Raw genomic sequence first — 27,950 nt, forward strand, 5'->3', positions numbered from 1 at the left:
CTTGCGGTCGTTCGGCTAATAGCGTATCTGTTTCTTATTTTCGTGTTTATGTTGCAGAGATTGTTGTCAGCATAGATCCGGGTTTGAAGAAGTATATGATTCGGATAGCCGTAGTTATATAATCTCGACCGAATGAACGGTTAATTAATAAATAATTTCGATTTCTGACCAAGGTTGGTGAATAACGTTGAAGTTATAATTCGTTATATATTCTGGCCGAACGAACGGTTAATGAATTAATAGATAATTCGGATGCCGGACGATGCATAAATAATTCGGGTTACCTTAAAGTAATATGATAATTCTCATGTCGGACGAGGCATAAATAATTCGGATTACCTTAAAGTAATAAGATAATTCTGATGCCGGACGAGGCATAAATAATTTCGATTTCTGACCGAGGTCGGTGAATAACGTTTAAGTTATAATTCGGATAACTTTCCGACCGAATGAACGGTGAATTAATTGAATTTCTGACCAAGATTGGTGAATAATGTTTAAGTTATAATTCGGATAACTTTCGTTATGTATTCCGACCGAATGAACGGTGAATTATTTGAATTTCTGACCAAGGTTGGTGAATAACGTTTAAGTTATAATTCGGATAACTTTCGTTATGTATTCCGACCGAATGAACGGTGAATTATTTGAATTTCTGACCAAGGTTGGTGAATAACGTTTAAGTTATAATTCGGATAACTTTCGTTATGTATTCCGACCGAATGAACGGTGAATTAATTGAATTTCTGACCAAGGTTGGTGAATAACGTTTAAGTTATAATTCGGATAACTTTCGTTATGTATTCCGACCGAATGAACGGTGAATTAATTGAATTTCTGACCAAGGTTGGTGAATAACGTTTAAGTTATAATTCGGATAACTTTCGTTATGTATTCCGACCGAATGAACGGTGAATTATTTGAATTTCTGACCAAGGTTGGTGAATAACGTTTAAGTTATAATTCGGATAACTTTCGTTATGTATTCCGACCGAAAGAACGGTGAATTAATTGAATTTCTGACCAAGGTTGGTGAATAACGTTTAAGTTATAATTCGGATAACTTTCGTTATGTATTCCGACCGAATGAACGGTGAATTAATTGAATTTCTGACCAAGATTGGTGATTTAAAGTGCCTCGTTAAAACCTTCTCGGTAGAAAACCCTCCTTAGGGATAAAACTACCGAGCGAGGAAAGAGTGCACTAAGTTTATTCATCAACTGTAATAGAATTTGAGATGCGTGGCATTCCAAGTTCTCGGTACAGATTTTCCTGACAAATATTCTAAGTAATAAGCTCCTCCTGTTGCTGTGTCGGAGATGCGGAACGGACCTTCCCATTTGCTTGAAAACTTTCCTCCGTCCTTCCGGGCGTCGCTGCGCATGCGCCAAACTAGATCTCCTTTCTGATAACTTCGTGGCTTCACTTTGGAGTTGTACCTTCGTGCTTCTCGTATCTTGCATGCTTCTTCCCTTATCTTGCATTTGTCCCTTAATTCATTGATGAGGTCGAGGCCGACTAGTAGACTTTCCTTGTTTAAGTCTAGGTCTAACGTCTGTCGGCGTAGTGAAGGTTCGCCGATTTCGACCGGAATCATGGCTTCTGTGCCGTACGTCAGGCTATAAGGTGTTTCTTGAGTTGTTGACTGGGGAGTACAACGATAAGCCCACAAAACCTCTAACAATTCTTCAGTCCAATTTCCCTTGGACGGGCCAAGTCTCTTCTTTAACTCATTGAGAATAACTTTGTTGGCGGCTTCCGCCTGACCGTTGGTTTGAGGGTATTCGACCGAACTCGTTATATGTTTGATGTGAAGTTTCTCATAGAATTCAGCTAGCCCACGGTCGGTGAACTGTCGACCGTTGTCTGTGATAATGATCTGAGGTAGGCCGAACCTGCAGACAATGTTTTTCCACACAAAGCTTTGTACGTTCCGGGCGGTGATGGCTGTTAGTGGTTCAGCTTCAATCCATTTGGTAAAGTAATCTATACCCACCAGTAGGAACTTGCATTGCCCTTTTCCGGGTGTGAAAGGTCCGATAATATCCATTCCCCATTTCACGAACGGCCAAGGGGATAGGATGTAGTGCAAATGCTCTGGTTTTTGGTGCAATAGGGTGCCGAACTCTTGACATTTCACGCACTTTTTAACGTATTCAGTGCAGTCTCCCTGCAAGGTCGGCCAGTAGTATCCTGCTCTTAGAATTTTGGCGGACATAGTCCGCGCTCCTGAATGGGTTCCGCATATCCCTTTGTGTAACTCGGTCATTACATAAGTGACTTGTTCTGGACCAAGGCATTTTAGGAGGGGACGGGAATACCCTCTCCTGTAAAGATCTTCGCCAATCAGTATGTATCGGGCGGCTTGTAACTTCATCGTTTTCTCCAAATGTGGATCGCATACACCATCGGTAAGATATTGTTTTATGGGAGTCATCCAGTTAGGTTGGGTGTCAGTCGCCATGCATTCTTCGGTACCAACACTTGGTTTAGCCAGGGTCACGTGTATGGCCGACCGGTGGACGCCTTTCTTTTTTTGGGTAGCCAATCTCGATAGAGCGTCCGCCCTAGTATTATTTTCCCTCCGTACGTGTTGGAAGGAGATTTCTTTGAACCTGTTTAGAAGATTTTTTACGAAATGAAAATACTGTTGGAGTAATGTTTCTCTTACCTCATACTCCCCTGTAAGTTGTCCGACGACTAGACGGGAGTCGCTTTTACAAGTTATATTTGTTATCTCCAATTCAATCGCCAGATGCAAACCTGCGATTATAGCTTCGTATTCGGCTTGATTATTGGAAGTTTTAAATTCAAATTTCATGGCTTGTTCGACAACAATCTCCCCTGGTCCTTCAAGTACAACTCCTGCTCCGGACGAACGACTGTTAGATGACCCATCTACGTATAGTGTCCATCGGGGAGTCTGTTCGGTCGGATAGGGAGTGAGTTCTGCTGTGAAGTCGGCGAGGGCTTGGGACTTGATGGCTCCCCTGGGTTGGTATTCGATGTGGAATTCTGACAGTTCGACTGCCCAACCTATCATTCGTCCGGCGAGGTCAGGTTTGGTGAGAATCTTCATAATGGGATAGTTAGTCCTAACAATGACCTTGTGATTTTGGAAATACATCCGCATCCGTCGTGCGGTAATGACCAAAGCGAAGGCAACTTTTTCGACCATTTGGTACCGGGTTTCTGCGTCATGTAAGACTCGACTTACAAAATATACCGGTCGTTCTTCCGCTTCAATTTCTTGTACCAGAGCGGAACTCACCGCTTCATTGGAGACGGCGAGGTAGACCACAATGGGTTCCCGTGCGTTCGGTTTCTGGATGACCGGTGGAGATGCCAGAAATGCTTTTAACTGTTGGAAATTTTGTTCACATTCATCTGTCCATTCAAATTTACTTGTCTTCTTCAGAAGTTTTATGATGGGTCTCGTTCGTTCGGCAAGCTTAGGTACGAATCGAGACAACGAAGTGAGACGGCCGACTAATCTCTGGATCTCTTTGAGTCCGTTGGGACTTCGCATTTCGGTGATTGCCTTGCATTTTTCTGGATTAGCTTCTATACCCCGATGTGTGAGCATGAAGCCTAAGAACTTCCCCCCTTCTACGCCGAACGCGCACTTCTCCGGGTTTAAACGCATGCGGTATTGACGCAAGGCTTGAAAAACCTCTTTTAAGTCAGAAACATGTTGTTCGCAAGAGTCTGATTTGACGACGATGTCGTCAACGTATACTTCTACATTCCTACCGATCATGTCGTGGAATACGTGATCCATGAGTCGCTGGTATGTGGCTCCTGCATTCTTGAGGCCGAACGGCATGACTTCATAGAAGAAATTATCAGAATCTGTTCTAAACACGGTTTTTTCTCGATCACGGTGGTACATTTGTATTTGATTGTAACCTGAATAAGCATCAAGGAAACTTAGGATTTGATGACCGGCTGCACCGTCGACCAGCCGGTCGATAGTAGGTAGAGGATACGAGTCCTTTGGGCACGCTTTGTTAAAGTCTGTGTAGTCTACGCACATTCTCCATTTTCCATTCGTCTTTTTTACCATCACTACATTGGCTAGCCATGTCGTATAGTGGGCCTTTTGAATAAAACCAGCTTGAATTAGCTTGTCGGTTTCTTCTCGTGCGGCTTTGCGCCTTTCTTCACCTAGTTTCCTTTTCTTTTGAGCGATCGGCCTGGCCTCTGTATAAACAGACAATCGATGGGTAATCACATCTGATTTTACTCCTGGCATGTCTGCAGCCGTCCAGGCGAAAAGATCAGCGTTCTTTGTTAATGTTTTACCGATCGTCTCTCGGTCGTCTGGTTTGAGGGATGTTCCCATGTATGTTTTCCGGTCTTTGTCCCGAAGGAATATGGGTTGAAGGTCTTCTCCTGCTTCCATTCGGGGATCATCCAGTCGAGGATCTAGATCGACTAAAGCGACCAAGTGTCTTCTAGATTCCCTTCCTCTGGAGCGTCTTTCTGTTGACCGACCTCTTCGCTCTGTGGTCCGTTCGGCTGACGTGGTATAAAGCCTTCGGGTCGGCTCCACCTTCAGGCTAGCTACATAACACTCTCGTGCTGTCTTCTGGTCTACATGTACGGTTGCTATGTCTCCATTGACCGAGGGGAACTTCATAGCTAAATGAGGAGTTGAGACAATGGCTTTCAATCTGTTGATAGATGGTCGACCGAGCAAAATATTGTACGATGTATTGGCATTAACGAGTAGATATCGTATGTTGATGGTCTTGCTGAGGTAATCATCCCCGAACGTGGTGTACAGATCGATAAATCCTTTCGTATCCACTATTTCCCCTGAGAAACCAACTATCTGCTCGTTGTACGGTTGTATCTCTGCTTCTGGAATCTTCATCTTCTTAAACGTTTCCCAATATAGGATGTCGACCGAGCTACCCTGATCTACCAAAACTTTTGCAATTGCAAATTTATCTATCTCCACAGTTATTACCATGGGGTCATCTTGAGATGGATCGATTGCTGTGAAGTCTTCGTCAGTGAAAGTGATTGGTGGTATATGCGGTCGGCGTTGTGTGGGAGTCGAATGAACGGATTGAATTGCTCTCAAATGTTTTTTCCTGGCTGAATTAGAGCATCCTCCACCCGCAAAGCCACCTGCAATGTAATTAATTTCTTGAGGGGGCTGACCGAGCGACACCGGTCCAGCGATTGTATTGATGACTGTGCGAACTTTTTGTTTAGTTCGACTTCTACGTTCAGGGCTTTCGCTTTTAGGCCTCGTTCGTCTGATCGGACTTTCGCTTCTTTTTCTTCTGCTTGAACGATAGTGGTTGTCACGGGTTCGGTCGTCTCTTCGTCCCGAACGTTCGCGGGGATCATGATCACGCTGGGGTGACCTGGGTGCCGTGATGGTGGTTTTCACGAACTTGCGCAGATGGCCGGCCTGGACGAGCTCTTCAATTTTATCTTTCAGTGCTTGGCATCCTTCGGTCGTGTGGCCATAGTTACGATGGTATTGGCAACGTTTACTGGTGTCGGCATTGGGAGGGGTTTGTGATGGCCTCAACGTCGGAATCAATTCAATCTGCAGTGCTTCGTCGAGAACCTTACCCCTTGGTACAATCAAGGGAGTGTAGTTATGGAAACGGGGTCCCCTATTGGGGCGATGTCGTTCTCGGTCGGTCGGTATTGTGGGGGGACGAATTTCTTTGCTCTTGTCCGTGTTCTCAGCATAAGTTTTTCGATGATAGTCAATATGTTCTTCTATCTGCATGAACTTTGTTGCTCTTGTTCTTAATTCATCCATATTGCACGGAGGTCGTTTGATAAGGCTTTCAGTGAACCTTCCTGGTAGTATGGCCGAGACCAAATGGTGCATGGCTATTTCTGGATTAAGATTACGAATGTTCATACACACTTTGCTAAATCTGTTCATGAATGTTCTCAATGATTCTCCCCTTTCTTGTTTGACATTTAGAAGAGACATGGAGGATGTCCGATGAGGTCTACTTGTGGCGTATTGCGTGGTGAACTTCAATTCCAAAGCGTCGAAGCTTGCAATGGAATTGGGTGGAAGGTCCGAAAACCATCCAAGGGGGCCTTCCCTGAGAGAGGTGGGGAAGACTTTACACCATACCGTTCGGTCGGTTGTGTAAAGGGTCATTTGAGTTCTAAATATATTCAGATGTTCGTCTGGGTCTGTGGAACCGTCATAAAGGTTTATCGTTAGGCCCCTCCACTTGTCAGGGAGAGGAGTGGCTATGATGTCATCAGTGAACGGATGGCCTTTCGGGTTTGCTACCTCGTTTGGGGTTACTGGCTTTGCACTCTGACGGGTGTGTTGAACGAATGACGTGTGAGGTATAGCCTGGGCTATTGTTCTTGTTCCTGATTGGAACGGTGATGGAGAAGGTGCACGTGAATGCCCTTCGCGTTCAGATTGCTCAAGTCTATCCAACAATCTCTTGTTCTGTTCTTTCAATTGTGTTATCTCCTCTGCGTGTTGTTGACGCTCTTCTTCTCGTCTTTTCCTTTCTTCATCTTGGCGAAGTTGATCGATGACTCCTTTTTGGAGTAATTCCTGCATCTGAATCTGGAGGGTTTGTAGTATGGTCCTATGCTCTTCAGAGATATCATTGTTGTTGTTGTTTGCCGTTGAGCCCATCTTCAAGCGTTGGGATCTTTGGGTCTGGAAATAATGATTACTCGGCCCCACGGTGGGCGCCAATTGTACCTGTATGGATATTGGGGACTGAGTAATGTTGATCCACGTCGATACAAGGTGTCTTCTTCCCTCTGGGTTGTCCTATTCTTCAAGTCTTGTTTCTCTTCGCGTGCTTCGGTCGGCCGGCGGGGGTACCTGCGATTGCACTCCGACGCTCAAGTCAGCAATGGTGCTCAAGTGAGAATTCTCTGATAGTATGGAAAACGTACCTTTTCCCCCTTATCAGAAGTCCCTTTTGTAGGTTGACCTGGGCCTTGGCCATGTGGGCCAATCAGTTGATGGTTAGAGACATGCTTAGTGGTCTTTGGGTCGTGCCTGGTGGTTTTCTGAAAACCAGGGGAGTGGTCTAGAGAACGTGTTTTTACTTCGTCAATGGTTGTTATAACTGCTCTTTTCTACACGTGTAACCACGTTCTAGATTAAATTAGATTTATTCGACATAAACCATTCGTTCGTCCGGCTAGAGGTCATAGAAGGACGAAGAGTCGTATAAGACACAGGGTTTTGTGATGATTTTACCATGAGTACGCCGCGGTCGTCCGGTGCCGACCGGTACATAAAGTATATTATTTTATTGCTATGAAAGTACGAATAAATAAATACAAAAGTACATGTATTTGTACTAGTATACATAAAATGGTAAAAGTTGTATTTTTCTCTCTCTTCTAATATACTTGTTATTATTGAATGAAATTGGGTTTGACTTCAGCTACTCTGTTAACCAATTTGTTTAAGAATTTCCTTTTCGCACCCCACATATTGCTTCATGTACCTCTTAAATTTTAATATATTTTGTTCATAATAGGTAGGTGTAAAGAGGTGAAGAAAGTAATTCTGGGATGCACACTTCAAAATATTCTTAAAAATAAAATAAAAAATCTAAAACATGAAATTCTAAACAATGTTTTAACATTCTGGAACAGAGATTTTTCAAACACAGGTCAACCTTTTACCAATAGTTTACTACAGAATGAATTCTCCTCACTAATAAAAAATGAATGACATGAAATTGGTGTTTACTTAACCAGGATTTTTCACTCCACCAGAAAGTTCTAAATTGAGATTAATCATAATGAAATCATTTTTTGGAACAGTTTAAAACTCATTATAAAATGTTGTTTCCATAACATAGAAGAAGGAAATTGGATTATCATTGATAATGTCTTGTACTAGGTATCTACTTCTTCTTTTAATAGTGTGCTAATACCTCAAAGACCTATTAGAAAGACATCTAAGTTCGCATGGCTAAAAGATTTTATCTAAGAAGGTTATTTATGAATGTTTGGCTATTTGTAAGAATCTTACAAGATCTTTTTGTTTAAATTTTCCGTTAATTTAGGTCAGATGTTCATCAATGATCTTTATAAGATCTCTCATAAAAGGAAAAAGGCAGAAACTACCTCATGCCGAGGCTACCAACTCGTGCGTGGAGATATATGTTATGGGTGGTCCGATAACGACTCGATAGCGGGTGACCTGATAAGGTCAACAAACACTTGCTAGGATAGGCTCGAAATGACTCTAATACCATGTTAAGAAGTGGACTTTAAGCCTAACTCAACCCCATAAAACCGGCTCATAGGATTGAAGTTTGCACCCAATTATATACAATGAAATGTCTTAATCTCTAGTCGATGTGGGATCTCCAACATTGTTCTCTATAATTTTATTCTCAATCCCAACTTTCTTTTTTCTCAAACACTACACTCTAACTATCTATAATTCTCTTTGTCTTAGGGTAAAAAAGAAGGTTACCCTTTTAGTTATCACTCACACCCAAAATGATACATTTAAAACTCTCGGTATCAAGCTTACCTCATTTTGCCTTTGGTATATGTTGTCGAAACTCCAAACTCAAAGTTTGTTCTACTAAATGTTTGACTTTTCTCCAAACTTTTTGAGGAATGATACCTTCACAACAAGTGTTGGAAATTAATTCAATAAGTAGAATGTCCAATTTACAGCTTTAACTTTCAACTATAAAGGCTTGCATAACCATTTCAATAAAGAACATATTCATCCTTTATCTTTTTTATTCTTGCTTAGTGTTATTTTTTTGGTGTGGTGTATATGTTGTAATAAGTTGTTTTTTTATTTACTATTTTCATAAAATAATTTGAAATTGAGAGAGTTAAACTCTACTCCTTTATTCGCAAACACTTGACAAATGTATTCACTTTCTTTTCCACCATGTCTTGTAAGTCTTGAAACACTCAAATACTTTTATTATTCCAAAAAGAAAATATATTAATCATTATGAATATAACCATCATTAAAGCACATTTCCACTATATGATATAGACTTTATTAGTTAATAAATATATTCATGTATGAGTTCCAATAACTCAAAGAAAGAAGCTTATGACTTAGCAACTTGTTTTTCAAAGGAAGCAAAATATCTTCCAATTATTTGAAACTCTTGTGACACTATCACCACCATTATCATTCATGTCTTTATCAACCACCCAACAAACACGAATTTTATCCACACATTACACACACATGTACACATGCAAAACTATTTTATTATTGTTTCTACACACTCAAACTCCAAACTCTTTTATCAAAAGATAATTAAATCTAATTCATATTAGATTGAATTAATATAAAAGCAAGTTTTTATTGTTGTTTCTTTATTCTTGCACAAATCTTTTCTAAAAGTGTCTAAACCCACAATTTTAATATACATGTCTCTTAAAAAAATAGAACAAAATTTGTGTCATATTCAACCCCCTCTTATATAGTTCGCCTATTATTTTATACTACACCTACTAAACTTTATATAGTGTTCCGTTTGTCTAGTTTGGTTTAACAAACTTTTTACCTATTCCAATGCATTATACTCTATAACACGTGGGAGAGTTAGTATTTATTTTTATAGGTTTTAAAAAACAAAATCAATGGATTTAATATAGATAACGATAGATGATATTATATTTATTTTATTATAGTTTCTACATATTCTTGTTTATTATTTTAACCATTACATTATTTGTAATATATATTTTATTATTTTAGTATTATACTTCAAAGATATATATTACTTTTCTATTTTTATAATTTTTTATTAAATTATATATTTTAACCATTATACTATTAACATTATTTATTAAATTATTTTTAACATTATAATGGAAATATTAAGTATTCCGATAATTATAATAGCGAAAGTATGATATCTACTTAAGTGAACATTATTTTTACTTGATTGGAAATATATAATAAATATAATACATATTTTTTTTAAAAAAATTAAAATTAAAAAATACCATTAAAATAATTAATATATGAATAAAAATTATAAATGTTTAAAACTATCTAATTACTAAAATTATAAAAATTCAAAAATATAATCAATAAACTAAAATTTATATAGAATAAAAATTATATCTCTATTATTCTATAGTTATCAATTATATATTTCAATAAATACGACTAGAAAATTATTAAATAAAAACTAATTTTAAATTTAAAAATAATTAATTATTATATTAATTATATTATATATTATTTTATAAAGTAAAAAATTATTAATTCTAAAATAGTTTTTATTGTTAATAAAATTTATAAACTAATTTTTAATTTGGTATCTAATAATAATTAAAAATAACTAGTTAAATATTAATTTAGAAATTAATTTATAATTTTTTTATTAATAATACAAATTACTTTATATATTAATATTATTTTAATCTGTAAAATAATATATAATAACTAATTGTTTTTTATTTTTAAAATTAATTTTTATTTAATAATCTTTTTTAGTGAAATGGTTTTAGTAAATAATTTAATAAATTAATTGAATAGGTTTCATCTATCTTGCATCTTTTCCCAACTTTGACCTAACTTTTTTATCTTTCGATTAACTTCTAAACATCATTGCAATGTAGTGTGGGAAGAATTTGAACTACGCACTTCTATTATTGTTTAGGTTTTGTGGTGCATGGTGTTCTTCATTACTAAATTTTCTTCATTTTATGGTGATTTGTGCTATTAAATATGTTGTATCCTTTTCCTTCATTTTGTCTATTTGATGTAGGTACCAACTACCCTCTCTTTGTTTCTTTTCCATTACTCAATCGATGTTTCATACTTCTTTTTTGTAAAAAGTACATGGATTAGAGAACCCAACATATAATATTAATTAATTTGTTATTGCTCATAAAATATATAAGATTTTGGAGATTCCATTTTTTATAAATTCAAAATGATGTTTGATGATTCTTTAGATATTTTAATTTTTTTATAGTAATTTTTGTAATTTAAATATTTTTTAGTAAAGAATAAATAAATTAAAAGAAGTATTTTAGAATATTCCATGCTTATATAAGTGTCTACAACTTATTTATCTTACCTTCAAGTTCATAATAATTTAAATAATATATTTTAATATAAAGAATTATCCATATCTATCTCTTTATAGATGGAAATTATTTAGCATTATTTTCCATCTCACAATCTTTGTTCACGTGAGTCTTTTTAGTTTTCAAAATGATCAAAAGTATTGTTAATTTTTACATTTTTCTTCTTTATTAACACATTGTATGTTGATTTTACAGAGTAAATCTCTTTCTATATTTATTCATCATTCTTATTCTTATTAAAACATTATTTATGATTGGTAAACGAAATCCTTATTAAAACATGTGTTATTTATATATTATTATCAGTTAAACTTTTATTTAAAATATTATCTTTTTTTGTGAATTTTAATTTTTAATTATATTTTTTCTTTATGCTTTTGTTAGTTTTCAATAATTTTAACTAATCATAAAAATCTATTAAAAAAATATGTTACCATCACTTTTCTCAAAACACGAGTAAATAATGATTTTATACGATGAGAATGATAATATTTGCCACGTGATGTCAGCTAATTTTAACATTTTTATAGTGATTCTAAGTTTTTTTTGACAACGCAATGGTTGTTACTTTTCTCTAACATATTCATTATTTTATTTTAATAGAGGACACAATTTTATTATTTTATTTTCGCCATTAACTCATAAGCACGACTTTATGATTTTTACTTTTATTTTCAATCTTTTACTAAATAAGACATTAATAATGATAAAAAAATAAATCTATTATTATTAATCAATCGTATACTTTTATATTACTTAATTTATTTTAACTACTATATTATTTAAATATTTATTTTACAATTTCAGAATTATATTTCAATACCTTAAATTGGTAACCCTTTTAATAATTTTTCGTATTATATTTTATATCTATTTAAAAATATATAATTTTTTTATTTATTTTAAAGTTGAATAGAAATATTTATTTTATAAAATGCCTTTAGCTCAATTTATATTATTGATTTCTTCACATTTTTCAAAATACACCAAATAACCTTATTCCCAAGAGGATGAAAATAACTTTCCTCACATTATCTTTTATTACAACATCCGATAAATGTTTTGTTTTCACACAAATATATATATATATATATATATATATATATATATATATATATATATATATATATATAAAGTAATGTGAAATAAACCACGAAAAAAAGGTGTAAAGTTGGTTTTGAATGTTATGCGATTACGGCGCAGCATCACTAACACGTGGATATTGTCGAAAAAGATACAATAAAAAAATAATAGTTAGAAAGTTTTGGAGTGGCATATTCAAAAATTGGAAAATTTATTTGACGAATTCCTCCTCTACATTCCACTAAATATTAATATTTTAATTATTTTTAATTTAAAAAATTATTTTAACATTTACATTTTGTTTATATTTTTATTAAAAACATTTTTTTATTTTTTTTATTATAAATATTAAGATTTTGTTATAAATGTAAAGTAGAGTAAGACGTTAAAATATCATTAAAATAATAATATTAAAAGTTGTAAATGTATAAAAAATAATGATTTTTAATATTTGATTATAAGAAAAAGATATTTTTCATTTCCACGGTGCTTGTAAAAACATATAATTAACTGTTTTCACATGATAGATTCTTGGAAACTTCTCTTCATAATTTTCACTTGTTGAACACATGATTCATGCATCACTTTTCCTTTGTTTCTTGCTTCTTCTTTAAACGTTCAAAGCCACATTCAATGCATTATATAAGAATATCCACACCACTCACTTCTACATAACTACAATAACTCACTCTCACTCATTGCATCACCATAACCACCACCATGGTCCAACAGAAGAACCTCGTCGATGAAGTCTCGGGTTGGCTCAGACTCTACGACGACGGTTCGGTAGATCGAACATGGACCGGTCCGCCGGAGGTCAAATTCATGGCCGAACCGGTTCCTCCCCACCACGAATTCATCGACGGAGTTGCTGTTCGAGATACTGTCACGAACAACAATCTCCGTGCACGACTTTACTTGCCGGAGAAAGTCTCTAACGAGGAGAAGCTTCCCATTTTGCTTCACTTTCACGGCGGCGGGTTTTGCATCAGTGAACCGGATTGGTTCATGTACTATCAGTTTTACTCGCGACTTGCTCGGTTGGCTCGAGTCATCGTCGTGTCTTCTTTCCTCCGTCGCGCTCCAGAACATCGTCTTCCTGCTGCAATTGACGACGGCTTTTCTGCTCTTCTCTGGCTCCAGAGTGTAGCCGGAAGAGAAGCAGAAGAGGCGTGGCTTGAAAAACACGGTGATTTTGGTCGGGTTTTTCTGATCGGAGATAGCTCCGGTGCAAATACTGTGCATGAAGTGGCTGCTCGAGCTGGGAAGACTCAACTGAAGCTGGTGAATGTGGCTGGAGGAATCCCGATTCATCCGGGGTTCATGAGGTCGACACGGAGCAGGTCGGAGTTGGAGAAACCGCAATCTCCATTTTTGACATTGGACATGGTGGACAAGTTCATGAGCTTGGCATTGCCGTTGGGTTCTACGAAGGACCACCCCATTACGTGCCCCATGGGCGACGGCGCTCCGCCGCTTGGGGGGCTGAAACTGGCGCCGTTTCTGGTGTGCCTGGCGGAGATGGACTTGATGTTTGACACGCAGATGGAGTACTATGAAGCGATGCGGAAGGCGAAGAAGGATGTGGAGTTGTTTGTTAACAAAGGAGTGAGTCATAGTTTCTATCTCAACAAAATTGGTGTGGATATGGACCCAACTAGTGGTGCTCAAAGGGATGCTCTTATTGCTAGGATCAAACAGTTCATTGAGCACCACTAAATTAGTGATAACATGTTTAAGTTTGTGAGAAACATTGTGTGCAAAACAAAAGCACAAAAAGTTCATGCGAGTTATTTTTAATGAATGAAATAAGTAATATATAATGTGTTGTTTCTGTCAACTTTTGAGGGAAATCTCCGGTATCTTTGTGTCGGACACATGTATTAAACATCGATATTGGTATGATATTCGTAAAACACGTATTGGTGAAGTGTCGAATTAAAAAAATATTTATTGAATTTTTAATAATTTTAACACGATTCTAATATAATTTTATAAAGGAGAAATATAATATTTTTTAAAAACTCAAACATATTGTATAATTTTTTATTATGATTACAAAATAAGGATCAAATACTTTTGAATCAGTCATGAGAAACATCTTTCTGTTAAAAAAAAATTGAAACACACATAATTCTTTATTGTTAATTTATATAATTCATAATTATATAATATATAGATTTGTGTACCCGTGTCTTACATTTTAAAGATTATATGTATCTCTGTGTCCGTGTCCGTGTCATGTCAGTATTAGTGTTAGTGTCTATGCTAGATAGAGTTCTATGACTTTGGTATATCTATTTTTTTTTATAATAGGAGTATAAGTTGTTGTGAAGAAAGACTTTTCTAGTGTGAGATCATGAAAAAGAAAATTAATATATTGACAACTTACTCTAGTATACAACCTTCGATTGATGATATAAAAAAAGTATTTTCATCATTTATATAAAAACTGAAATTTTAGACAAAGAAATGAGGTGATAGCATGTTGCTAATATATCATTTGTCTAATTTAATTTAATTTATTTATTATTGATAAAAAAACCTCTTACAACTTAAACTTTTTTTATTAAAATAAGAATCTAATTTATGAAATAATTTTAAAATTATGTAATATCATTTCACAATACAATTATTACAACAATATTTTTATTTTCAATATATTTTTTTACCAATAAAAAGAAGAAATATCCACCACACAATCACCACATGCAACACTGTAACTATTCTCTAATATCTACAATAATTGGTAGTAGATATCTTATTACAATTGTAGAAACTATTTTATACAGATTTCCCTTTGCTGAGAAAAGATACATGAATTGTGACATATTGAAACTTATAAGAAAGTCATTAAACACGGAAGAACTTAAATTTGACTTATAACATGTTAAGTGGGAAAGTGAAAATGTAAAATATATTTGTTTACTCATTTTAATGTGTCTAATTCACTTATTTTGATTTGTAGTGCAATAAACAATCTGAAAATTATGAGTGTGGCTACTATGTTATGCAGTGGATGTCGACTATTGTGCAAGTTGAAATTGATAGAGGTTGGGATCAAGTGATACTTCAATACAAAAACACGTGTATAGATGAATTATTAGAATGATACATAGAAGTTTTTCATATATTTGTAGAACTTTTTGTAGAATGTTATATGCACTCTTTTATTGTATGTATACTTTCATATTTAAATTATGATATACATGCATTATTATTATGGAAATTTGATATTTTATACAAAATTAAACTATATATAATAATAAAATATTTTAAAAAAATACATTTGTTTCGCATAATAACGTAAGTTTTTACACGTGTCATTAATGTGATTTTATATCGACGATTCTAAAACCGTTGTTATAAACAACTGATTTACAACGACACCGTAGAAACAACGGTTTCCGAGTTGTTTTTATATGACATTTTTAACTGTTGTTAAAACACTTTTTTTAGAGTGATGAGTGAAACAAGATTTTAATATTAAATGTAAACAATTAAAGTACTGTATATATGACACAACTTCACCATACATACCTACTATCCATAAAACACTAACTCAATCTCATAATTTTTTTTTTTTTGCCATTTTTTGTAATTACGAAATCAAATTACATCATTTTTGCGAAAAATTTGATTATCTCAATTTTTTTGTTATGATATTCTAAAACACTTTGCAGAAAATGCCCTATAAATCAATTTATATTATTGTGTTCTTCACATTTTTCATAGTACATGAAATAACCTTATTCCCAAGAGAATGAAAATAACTTTCCTCACCTTGTTTTTTATTACAACCTCCTTAGAAGAATCCGATAGATGTTTTTTCACACAAATATATATAAAAAAGTAATGTGAAATAAATCGTGAAAAAAAGGTATAAAGTTATTTTGACTTACAATTCTGCTGCGATTGCGATGCAGCAGCACTAACAGGTGGATATAGTTGACAAAGATACAGTAAAGTTTAACATGTTTAAATTTGTGAGAAACATAGTGTGCAAAACAAAAAGATCTTCATGTTTTCGGTATATCTGTTTTTTCGTGATAAAAAAAAGTCTTACAACTTAATTTTTTTTATTAAATTATGAATCTAATTTATGAAATAATTTTAAAATTATATCATTCCATCACAAGGATAAGAATAGATTAATGCTTTTCAGATAGTACAATTATTAAAATAATATTTTTATTTTCAATATATTTTTTTACAATAAAAAGAAAAAATATCCACCACACTTGACACATGCAACAGTGTAACTATTCTCTAATATCTACAATAATTGGTAGTAGATATCTTATTATAGAAACCTAGATTCACATGTTCCAAAAGATACATGAATCGTGACATATTGAAACTTATAAGAAAGTCATGAAACACGGAACAACATAAATTTGATTTACACTATAGTTTTATCAGAATGAGTATCACATGTGAAAACTTAAATAACTTAGGGACCTACAAGGAAAGGAAATAAAGGAATGAAACCAAACAAAAATTAGTATTTGTTTTCTGTGAACGTGGCATCAATGTCACAAGAGGACTCGTGAACAAGTATAAATTCATGTTAATAGTTTGTTTCTTGGGAAAAACATTCAACTCCATATTCAAGCATACACTAAAATTGGAAATTACAAAAGCTCCATTGATTGCAAGGAGAGTGTAATTAAAAAATAAAACAATATTTTAATAAACAGATTAATTATGAATTATTTATCTATCTTAAATTATTGAAAGAGGATAGAATTTTCAAACAAGAAAAATCAGTACTATAATTGTATAGATTAATAGGACCTAGATAGTAATTTTTATTGACTGGAACAATTGTTTCTTACCCTTCGGTTGCTCCTCATTTGTCTTTCTTCTCATATTCACTCTTTGGTGCTCGACCGCTCCTCTTTCCTCTTCTTGTACTCGTTCCTTGGTACTCGATCGCTCCTCTTTCCTTTTCTCGTACTCGCTCTTTTGTGCCTGGTCGAGAGTTAACCTGTAAAAGGTTCTCCGACGATCAAGTATGTACTTTGTATAAGAGTATATGATGTATTTGATAAAAGCGTGCATTACTCCTTTGTAGAGAGTTTATTTACCTTATTTAGTCATGGACCCTCTGTTATGATAGGTCGAATCTATCAAATATCAGTGTTAACTTATTTCTAGGGAGGTTCCTTGATTTCTCGGGACGTTACTCGAATGTGGTGGGACGTGTCCCTGATTCTCAGATAGTCTCTGCAACTGCCTTAACTACTATTTATTATAATTGCTATAAATGTATTCTAACCTAGTTGATCGATCACCGAGGCCTAGTGACATGGCTTGTCCGGTACCGACCAATACAAATAAATAAGATAATTTTTTTATCAACAAGAAAAAGTTAATATAATATGGATATTTCAAGTATAATAACAATAGACGAATATATATATATATATACATATATATATACATATATATATATATATACATATACATATATATATACATATATATATATATACATATACATATATATATATATATATATACATATATATATATATACATATATATCTACATATATATACATATATATATTGATGTATGTTATAAGAAATTTCAAATTTATTCACGAATCCAGATCCGTAGGTAAAGTTATCATTGCATACGAATTATTATTTAAGAATTTGTATCCATCGATAAATTTAACATTATATGGCTTGTCCGGTACCGACCAATACAAATAAATAAGATAATTTTTTTATCAATCAGAAAAAGTTAATATAATATGGATATTTCAAGTATAATAACAATAGACGGATATATATATATATATATATATATATATATATATATATATATATATTTTGATGTATGTTATAAGAAATTTCAAATTTATTCACGAATCCAAATCCGTAGGTAAATTTATCATTGCATACGAATTATTATTTAAGAATTTGTATCCATCGATAAATTTAACATTATATATAAATTATTACTCACATATGGTAGGTTTTTGTCCTTGAATTTATATTGCTAGAAAAATTCAGCATTACAAAAAGTACTATTACACATAAATACAAATCCATAGATAAATGCAACATTATCTACATATTATTACCCATGAATTAATAATAAATAATAATATTAACCATGATAATAACATTAATATTATTATTAATATCATAATAATAATAATTATTATTATTATCATTAATATTACTTACGAATATAGATCTATCTACGGATATAAACCCGCAAATAATTTACCTACAAATTTTTATCCATAGATAATATTAATAACAAAAGTAAAGTTAAGAATAATATTATTAATAGTATTACAAAGAGAGAAAAAATTAAAAAAGGTTTGGGTTTGAATGTACAATTCATGTGACGTTAAGGGTTTGCTCGCGTGCGGCGGTGCTTGCTCTGAGGCGTCGTGAAAAGGGACATCGTCCGCGTAGTGGGTGGAGCGCGACAGTGCGACGCTTATTTTGAGGGCATTGTGACATCTACTATGAAGACCACTAAAACCCAGGCCTGGGTTAGAATCTACCATTTGCCTTTGGAATATTGGAGACTAAGGGCGATATTTTCCATCACCATAGGCATTGATACTCCTTTGTCTTTGAATGAACATACCATGAGAAAGAATATGTTGCTAGAGTGTTGATGGATATTGATCTGTTTTCCCATCTTTCGGATCACCTTTTGATTGAATGTTCATTGTAGCAAACATGGAATATGAAGGGCTCCCTCAATTTTTCTCTCACTGTAAGATGATTGAGCATGAGCTTGATCAATGTCGTGTGATTCATGATCAGGGTCATGTTCCTGGACCTCAACATAAGCTTAATACAACTCCTGTCAAACGAAAACAGGGGAAGTTGCAGTTCCTAAACAACATAAACAGTATTGGAAGAAAAATCCTCAGCCGAAGCTCGTGGAAGACTCTATTGGTAATTTGAAAATTGATGCTCTTGGCGGGGCTAATGCAGGATCCCTCTTGGGCCACCTTGCTTCTGATATAACAGATGGAGGGGAGAATGATTTTGCAGATATGCCTCTCCTCTCGAGGATGCCTCAGATCATGATAGGTCCTCACCCAGGCAGGGGTTGTTCACTCCCACTTTTGATATAATTAAGGTTTTAGAACCAGGGATTGTAAGGAATTCACCGACTGTTATGCAAGCCAAGGGCTTAGAGTCACAAATTGTAGTAGATTCAATTACGACTCCTATTGATGGTCATCATGTGGAGGTCTCTACTCCTATGGTTCTACCATCTCCGTTGCGTCACATCTATCCTCGAAAGGCTAAATCACTTGGGGATGCTAAAGCACTAGTTACGACTCCTATTCATTGTCATCATGTGGAGGTTTATGCTATTGTGGTTGTACTATCTCTGTCGCGTCCTACATTTTCTAGGAAGGCTAAATCACTTGAGGAAGCACTACTCCCCGCTAATGATACATTGGTCCTGCAAAATCATTTTTCCTCTCTTGATGGTTTGGAAACTACAAATGTGGGAGGTGATCCTCATACTGGTGCACCAATTATTTCGAATGCCATTGTTGAATTTAATTCTAAACATAGCACTGTTGAAAATTAGGTTGTCTCCAAATTTTGGTGGATCCTAATGAGATGGAGGAACATGCTAGTGATACTAGGGAGGAAATTGTTTGCACTAAAAGAAAATAAGGGAGACCACCTAAAGGGACTAGTTAATCCAAAAAAACTGCTAAGGCACTTCTCTCTACAACGTCGCAATGAAGGTCACTTCATTTTTTTTGGAATGTTGGAGGATTGGGAAACCACAAAACAATGGAGATGTTCATTAGTTTACTTAAACTACATAAACCCCTCCTTGTTTTTTTTACTGAATCTATGATGTTGTACATTGATGCTTTGCAAGTCACTTTAAGTTGAGCTTAAAGTAGTGCCCTACAAGAGAGAAAGGTAAATAAGAAATGCAAAATATTCCATATTCATTTATAATTGGTAGATTAATCTATGTTATGGTGTATACAAGGCCAACCATTGCTCATGTTGTTGTTGTTATTCGTCTCCTTTCTAATCCTAAAAAAGAGCATTAACAAGTTGTAAAGTGAATACTTAGGTAGTTCAAAGGTACTTTTAGAGTTTGTTTATGCTTTATAAGTGGTAAGTCTATCTTGAATGGTTATACAAATGCATATATTGTGGGTGATTTGATTCTAGGAAGTCTACTTTTATATGTTGACTTTTGCGGGGAGAACAGTGTCATGACAATCCAAACTACAAAAATGTATTTCTTTATCTTTTTTTATGAGGTAGATTATATTGTTGTTACAACAACTGTTTTGTGGATGTAGAAAATCCTACAAGAGTTGCAATTATCATAAGAAAAATATGTTTTATATGTGATAGTCAAAGTGCAATCTATCTTAATAAAAACTTAAACTTTCCTTCAATACTAATGTACATTGAGCTCTGGTATTATTGGATACGTGATGGAGCAATTATTATTAGAAAAAATCCACATGAATAATGCTTTAGATATGATGGCAAAGAACTTATCTATAGGAAAATTTATTATTTACTTGGAAAAAGCGAGTTTAGTTGAATATAACCCTAATTAATTGGTGAGGGGGAGATTTATTAGGTGAATCAACTTAATTAAAAATAAGAATTGTTTTTCTTTATGAACTACAACCCATTATGCAAATTAATCATATTTTTGTGAAGAGACAGAAAGAGAAAAACAACGTGTCTTTGAAAGAAAGTCATCAGCAAAGAGAAAAGGAAAATATGAAGTTCGGACACTCCTCTTAAATGGCGTGTCGATGTTCGATAAGAGTATCAGACACCGACACTCGTATGACACCTGGAGGACACGTATTGTGAAATGTTCAATTCAAAAAGTATTTGTTAGATTTATGACAATTGTAGTACGGTTTTAACACAATTTTAAAAAAGAAAACTACATTAATTTTCTAAAAATTCAAACTTTATTGTATAAATTGTTATTATGATTATAAAAATAAAAAACATTTTTCTGCTCAAAAAAATAATTTGAAACATATTTGTGCACATAAACTTTTATTGTCAATTTATATAATTCATAATTATATAATATATAGATTCCTCCGTGTTCTACATTTTAGAGATTTTATGTATCTTCGTATCCTTGTCCGTGTCCGTGTCGTATCAGTGTTCGTGTCAGTGTCTGTGCTACATAGAAAAATAATATGTAAATGTAGAAAAGCTAGCTTGAAGAAGAGATTTTAAACTAATTATATTCCGTATTTAGTGGATCGTACTATTTTACCTATTAATATTATTATTTTATTTTTTTTCTTGATAAAAAAATGACTATATATATAACTAATTCTTATACAAATAAACAAAATATCTAATTTAATTTTCATAACAAGTGAGTTCCAAATCTTGCTTGTAGTAATCATCTCTTTCCTTTTTTAGTTATATGTACCAATGCTTCCTATAACATCATTAGAAAATCATGCATAAACCAAGAAAACCAGACATATACACTGTGTAACTCTACAATTCTGTTTTTTTTTTTTAGGAAATGTAGTCCTCTATTTCACAATTTTCTTTTTTTAAACAAGAGTTTGTTCAACATACACTATAAAATAATTGTTTCCTTAAAACTTGAATGATTTTGGAGAATAGTGGCAAAATCTATTTATACATATTGCTGAAAAAAGTGGATTTTGAGGGTCACTTGGGACCCTCCATTTTCCCTCCCTTCATCTGGACCCCACTTTTTGTACCCATTTGTTAGAGGTGGAAAGACCTATATAAACCTCTTTTCTCCATGCTTTCAAAATCACAGGATCTTTTATTTGTGAGCCTTTACTCTTCTTCCCCGGTGGTAAGGTCACCAACCAGGTGTTGTCGTTCCTTCTGAGGTTCCTTTCTTTCTCTTTGTTCTTCTGTTGCAATAATTTCACTTCTTTTTATGCTCTTTTTCAGAGAAAGAACAGGGTTTCTCTCTATGGGTGGTAACAATTTTGTTCAAATGTTGCAGAACAATTGGTTAAATTAATCACATACTAATTTTGTTTAGGTAACATGATTCATGTTGATTCCAAGAGTGTATTTGTTTGGTTTTAAAACTGTTATCTAAATTCTTATAATTCTTAGGATGTTTATAACTTTGTAGTTTTCGAAATGTTATTAAATTTACTGCATAATAAACATCAACATTGTGATATATTCAAGGATTTTACTAGATTTTTCCTTTAGAGATAATAGGGAAATTTGAAACCTTTTATTTGAGGCTTCATATACGAAGACTCAGCTATTTGTATTCAAATTATATTTATTTTTAGACATTAAAAATTACAAAAATCATATATTTTTTATTCTTAACATGAGATTTAAAATGCACTCTTTCTTCTAAATGTAACAATGTACTTAAAAATAATTGAGGAAATTGCATTTAATCTCTCCTAATATTATATGCTAAATAATTTTACAATAAACATCTATATTTCTTATATATATGTAAGAAAATAGCAATTAGACTTTTTTTTTAATTTTTAAAATCTTTCTTTATATTTTAATAAAATAACACTTTTAATTGGTTTCATCCTCTTCATAAAATTTAAGATTTTGAGATTAGATGTATATATACTTAATCATAAAGAGATATTTATGAGTTGCAAAATGGGTTAGCATGATCCGTTTTAGCTGGCTAAAAGTAGGATGGATCAGGGATAATCCATCTGATTTATATGAGTTGAAATTAGTACTTTGTTTCGTTATAGGATGAGTTGATAGGTTGATCTTTCACTTTTCATTCTTTTTTTTAAAGAATTATCTTTTTTTTTGTATTTCTATTTTGTTTTAAATCTATTTATTTGGTTGTAGTAATTTATTTTTAGACCAATTGTGTAGGTTTATGGGTTGGTGGAAGGAATATTCATTGATTGAATGATTTTTATTTTCATTTTTAAGAAACCAATAACCTTAGTTGGTTTGGGTTTCGTGGTTCTGTATACGGTATACTGTGTGTATACTGTATACGAGTTGAGATACCCCTGAAGTATCTCCTTTATTTTATATTATTTTTTTTTGCTGATAAAAAATATGTTGAAATAGAAAATTCTTCATATATATTCTGATTTCCATGGCTTATATATATATGGATATTAATTTTTTTTGGGTATTAATTATCTTTGCTTTTCCAGGTGTAAAGGAATCAAAGAAAAAGGAACTTGAATATTTATAGTCTTCTTCTTGAAGGAAGAATGGTGACTTTTGTTCTTGGGGCAGCTGAAGAGGCCACACGAAATCCTGTGAATAAAGAAGTTGTTGATGCAGAAAATGTAGTTAGTGATGATGATGCAGGGATTCCAGAAAGTAGTGCAATAAAGGGCATAGAAGAAAGAGAATATTGTCTTCCAAGTGAAGCAAGTGAGATACTGAAATCATTGGCAACTGAATGGGAGAATGTAGTTGATGTGAATGCATTGAAAGTAATCCCTCTTAAAGGAGCAATGACAAATGAAGTTTTCCAGATAAAATGGAAGACAACAGAAGGAGAATCCTCAAGAAAGGTTGTGGCAAGAATCTATGGTGTGGGCACTGGTGTTTTCTTTGATAGGGATGTTGAGGTCAAGACATTTGAATTCATGTCAAAGAGTGGACAAGGGCCTCGTTTGCTAGGAAGGTTCGATAATGGTCGCATTGAGGAGTTCATCCATGCAAGGGTATTGTCATCTTTACTTCATGCATTCATTTTCATTCCCCAACTTTTATCATAACCTAAACCAAAACCCTAAACCTAGTATCTCGTAGTGAGTTGCAAGAAACCTAAACTCTAAACCTAGTATCTCTTAGTAAGTTGCAAGAAGTAGACTTTAATTTTAGTTCAATTTTAGTCCTTTTATACTATGAAATAACCTCATCTCTAATTGACGTGAGATCTTCAACACCTCTTTCACGTTGAGACTTTTCAACTCGTATGTGGGACAACATATTATGGGTGATTCGATAGCTGGTAGTCTGATAAACTCAACAAACTCTCGCTAGAATAGACCCTAATTCCATATTAGAAAGTGAACTTTAAATTTAACTCAATCTTATAAAAATTGATATTACTTAAAACTACACTCACTTTTGATATCATACTTGAAAAGTTTAGTCATTTGTTATATTCATTTTTTTTACTATCCCATTTATGAACATGATCAAGCTGATAGATTAATGTGGTGGATTTAACAGACATTATCAGCATCTGATCTGCGAGATGCATCTACTTCTGCTCTTATAGCAGCCAAAATGAAGGAGTTTCATGATCTTGGCATGCCTGGTCCAAAGACAGTGAACCTTTGGGATAGGTTAAGGTATTTGTTCTTATGAAAAACTAGATTCTTGATCTATTCAAATTGAGATTAACATCCCAGTCAAATTTCATTCATTATGTTATCTAGAAGAACAATTTGTTTGAAACATGAATATATTAATGTTTAGATACACATGTGAATATTAGTTGAATTTGATAATTTCTAAAATAAATTTGTTTTAATGCTTCAGAGATTGGGTTAAAGAAGCCAAACGCTTGAGTTCTCCTGAAGATGTTGAAGCATTTAGTTTGAACACTTTGGACAAGGAAATATCTACCTTGGAAAATGAGTTATCAGGCACAAACCAATGCATAGGATTTTGCCACAACGATTTGCAATATGGTAACATAATGCTTGATGAAGAGTCCTGTTCTGTCACCATTATAGTAAGTTCATCTTTTTATGTTGGTTAGAGGAATCTTTTTGTTCTTGAATCTTCTGATGAGCCAAAACAACCATGTTTATTTAGTTATTATTTTTAGTTTAGACACTCAAATTAAATTCATCTCAACAAATTTCAAAAACTAAAGACATAATTAATCTTAATTCTAAAGATTTATGTAATATTTATTTAAAAAGTCATAAGTAAATGTAAAGTTTTGTATACTAACAAATACTAAATATTTATTTTTATAACAGGATTATGAATATGCAAGTTACAATCCTGTGGCGTATGATATAGCAAATCACTTCAATGAGATGGCGGCCAACTATCACACAGATACACCTCATATTCTTGACTACACTAAATATCCTGATATGTCCACTACAAGAAAATTATGGAATAGAAAACAATTTTAGAAACAAAAAAAATAATTAGTTGCTATAGTGACTAAATCAGAGATCATTTTAAAAACTATTTTTTATTTATTTTTAAATTAGTTTCTATTATTGTTAAATAGTTTCTAAATTAGTATCTAATTAGCTATCAATGTTTTAACTACCAATTATTTAGATTCTAAATTAGGTAGCAAATTTTTTGATCGTTAATTAGATACTAATTTAGAAATTATTTAATAATAATATAAACTAATTTAGAAATCAAAAAGAATTTTAGTCTCTAATTTAGTTACTATAACAACTAATTATTTTTGGTATATAAAATTGATTTCTATTTCATGATTTTCGTGAATCATCAATTCTGCAATTTCTTCTAACTTTTGTTTTCACCAAACAATTAACACAATTTCGTTCTTTCTTTTGTTAGATTTGGAGGAGCGTCGACGATTTGTACATGCATATTTGAGTTCTTCAGGTGACATTTCAATTGTGTTAAAAGATTTTATTGCATGGTGGACTTAGTTTTATTTAAAATAACTTTTTTATTATTATAAACCATAGTTCCTAGTGATATAAATGTTAACATTTTCTCATCAATACAATTTTCTCTTACCGTTGTATTTAGTTGGTAGTGTAAGGATAGGTAGTAGGCGTATTTTTTGGGATGTTGTTTGAATATGAGGAAATGTGCATTTGTATATATTGTTTTGTATGAGGGTGGGACCATCCTTTAAGTGGTTTTGTTTAATTATTTGGTCCTTGTTGATAAAAAAAATGGCGATACAGGTGAGAAACCTAGTGACAGTGAAGTAGAACAATTGCTTGAAGAAGTTGAGAAGTACGCTCTTGCAAATCATCTATCGTGGGGCATTTGGGGAGTAATTTCGGTATATATCTTCACTTTCTCACTTAATTAGCATTGATTTTCTATATTTAAGCTTATGTGCATTATTTACATAAATAAAATGTTTATAATCAAAACCATAACAAAATTCAATGTTTATATATATGAAAATTTTACTCTTACACTCATGTTGAATTTGAAAGGCGTCCTTAAAAGTTGAAGAGACTTTCTTGTACTCATTAAGCCATTGCCTTTTCTTTTTACAAGTATTACTTTTTTAGGGTGTGTTCGGAACACCTTTAAATCACGTTTGATATCAATCCATTGTAAAAGAATGATTAAAATTAACATGGAAAGTGAGATAGAAATGAAACAAAACATGCTCTTAATTTATAGATTTGTGTGAACCTTTAAATAGATCATTCAATAGTAGAATCATTTTGAATCATATTATTGTCTTTTAGTTTCTAAAATTAGTTTCTATTTCATGATTTTCTTGTAATGTAAATTTATGTAATTTTGGAATTGGATTTATTACACAAATGACCAAATTGTAGTCTGGTTATTGAAATAAATAGTCTAAAATATTGTAAATTAAATTTCTAAAAGGATAGTTCTAAGTATATATAGATTTTTCAAATGTGTGTAATGTATGTATCTAATTATTCTTTTGAATTCCTTTTCTGCAGGAGCATGTAAATAAAATTGACTTTAACTACAGGGAATATGCAAAACAAAGATTCCAAGAATATTGGTCAAAGAAAATTTCTGCTTTGAGCTCTGATGAGCCTGATGAGCATAATGAGTCTGATGAGCATTCTCATGATAATGGTAATAGTACAAAATCAATATATTGCTTCTAATAAACACTTAATATCATATGCTATCATCATTAAATAAAACAAAATATTTCAGAAATGTTATCACCCTTATACAAGAACCCAAACCTATAGGACTAAAATGAGAAGTTAGATTGTGTAAAAAATTTAGTTAAAGTAGAAAGTACTCTTAAAAGGGTGGAAGGTGATAAATTATCTCAATTCTTAAGAAAAATGCATAACTTAAAAAAGAGTTTGTGAGTCTTTGTAAACATAAAATTTTGATTTTAGTTCTCTTAACTTTCTTTCAGCTTTAGCTCCTATAAATTTGAAAGTCTTAAACATTATCTATACATAATTTCATTTATCTTAATGAATCGTATTTATATGTGGCATTAAATATTTGCTATTCTAAATAGTTATTTGTTTGTAGGGAAACAAGCAGCCACAACCACTCACCATAGACCAGGTAGGAGCATTGGTATCCCTAGGAGATTGAAGAGATTGTTTGGTCTTGGATTTTTCAGATCGAGACACTAGAGCATGGTATGGCAAAATTCATTCCTGGATTCAACTTAATGAGTGAAATGGGAATAGTAGTAAGAAAGTATAGAAATATAATGCCCATGTACTATTTTTGTTTACTTTCTTCATTCTTTGTAACTTTATCTGGGAAAATTCTTAACCTTAATCAGGTTAAAGAAACACTATGTATGTATCAATCTCTGTGATGGTCCTTTTGAAACTATTAAAAAAATTGTGATAGTATTTTTTAAATAATTTAACTTCTCGATGACGGTAGAAGAATCGTCATTCTATCTAATTACCACGTAATTATTAGAAGAACTTTTGTTATATGTATTTCCAACCCTATTATTTTTAGTGTAAAGACTTTGTTACTTTGGTGAATAAAAAAATAACTCTTCTAATTTGTTGATAAAAAATCTTTCTAACATAATAGACAATGCCATTAAAAACTAATCAACAAACACCTAACAACAATTGAGATCCATAAAAAAA

The 27,950-nt window shown here is 32.9% G+C and overlaps 3 protein-coding genes across 3 annotated transcripts; 2 read left to right on the plus strand and 1 right to left on the minus strand.

Annotated features, from left to right (window-relative positions):
• Positions 1 to 1,217: 1,217 nt before the first annotated feature.
• LOC137809606 (uncharacterized) lies at positions 1,218 to 6,650 on the minus strand. The gene has a single exon (XM_068610722.1). It carries the CDS (start codon positions 6,648 to 6,650, stop codon positions 1,218 to 1,220), a length of 5,433 nt encoding a protein of 1,810 aa, XP_068466823.1.
• A 6,156-nt stretch (positions 6,651 to 12,806) lies between these two features.
• LOC137830109 (carboxylesterase 15-like) lies at positions 12,807 to 13,997 on the plus strand. Its single transcript, XM_068637257.1, has one exon. It carries the CDS (start codon positions 12,878 to 12,880, stop codon positions 13,874 to 13,876), a length of 999 nt encoding a protein of 332 aa, XP_068493358.1. The 5' UTR covers positions 12,807 to 12,877; the 3' UTR covers positions 13,877 to 13,997.
• A 7,989-nt stretch (positions 13,998 to 21,986) lies between these two features.
• Positions 21,987 to 27,704, plus strand: LOC137825179 (probable choline kinase 2). The gene is made up of 9 exons (XM_068630857.1): positions 21,987 to 22,046; positions 23,331 to 23,852; positions 24,367 to 24,488; positions 24,679 to 24,874; positions 25,128 to 25,243; positions 25,694 to 25,743; positions 26,055 to 26,155; positions 26,802 to 26,943; positions 27,364 to 27,704. The coding sequence occupies exons 2-9, from the start codon at positions 23,391 to 23,393 to the stop codon at positions 27,468 to 27,470; spliced, it is 1,296 nt and encodes a 431-aa protein (XP_068486958.1). The 5' UTR covers positions 21,987 to 22,046; positions 23,331 to 23,390; the 3' UTR covers positions 27,471 to 27,704.
• The last annotated feature ends 246 nt before the right edge of the window (positions 27,705 to 27,950 follow it).

The sequence above is a fragment of the Phaseolus vulgaris genome, chromosome 11, assembly GCF_000499845.2.
Source record: "Phaseolus vulgaris cultivar G19833 chromosome 11, P. vulgaris v2.0, whole genome shotgun sequence".
In the NCBI taxonomy this organism is placed as follows: Eukaryota; Viridiplantae; Streptophyta; class Magnoliopsida; order Fabales; family Fabaceae; genus Phaseolus; species Phaseolus vulgaris.

Bases quoted from the DNA above. Each gene is read 5' to 3' on its own strand.
- LOC137825179 (XM_068630857.1), top strand. From the start codon at position 23,391: ATGGTGACTTTTGTTCTTGGGGCAGCTGAAGAGGCCACACGAAATCCT. The intron at 23,853-24,366 runs GTATTGTCATCT...TGGATTTAACAG, and splicing joins AGGAGTTCATCCATGCAAGG to ACATTATCAGCATCTGATCT. The intron at 26,944-27,363 runs GTAATAGTACAA...ATTTGTTTGTAG, and splicing joins TGAGCATTCTCATGATAATG to GGAAACAAGCAGCCACAACC.
- LOC137830109 (XM_068637257.1), top strand. From the start codon at position 12,878: ATGGTCCAACAGAAGAACCTCGTCGATGAAGTCTCGGGTTGGCTCAGA.
- LOC137809606 (XM_068610722.1), bottom strand. From the start codon at position 6,650: ATGGGCTCAACGGCAAACAACAACAACAATGATATCTCTGAAGAGCAT.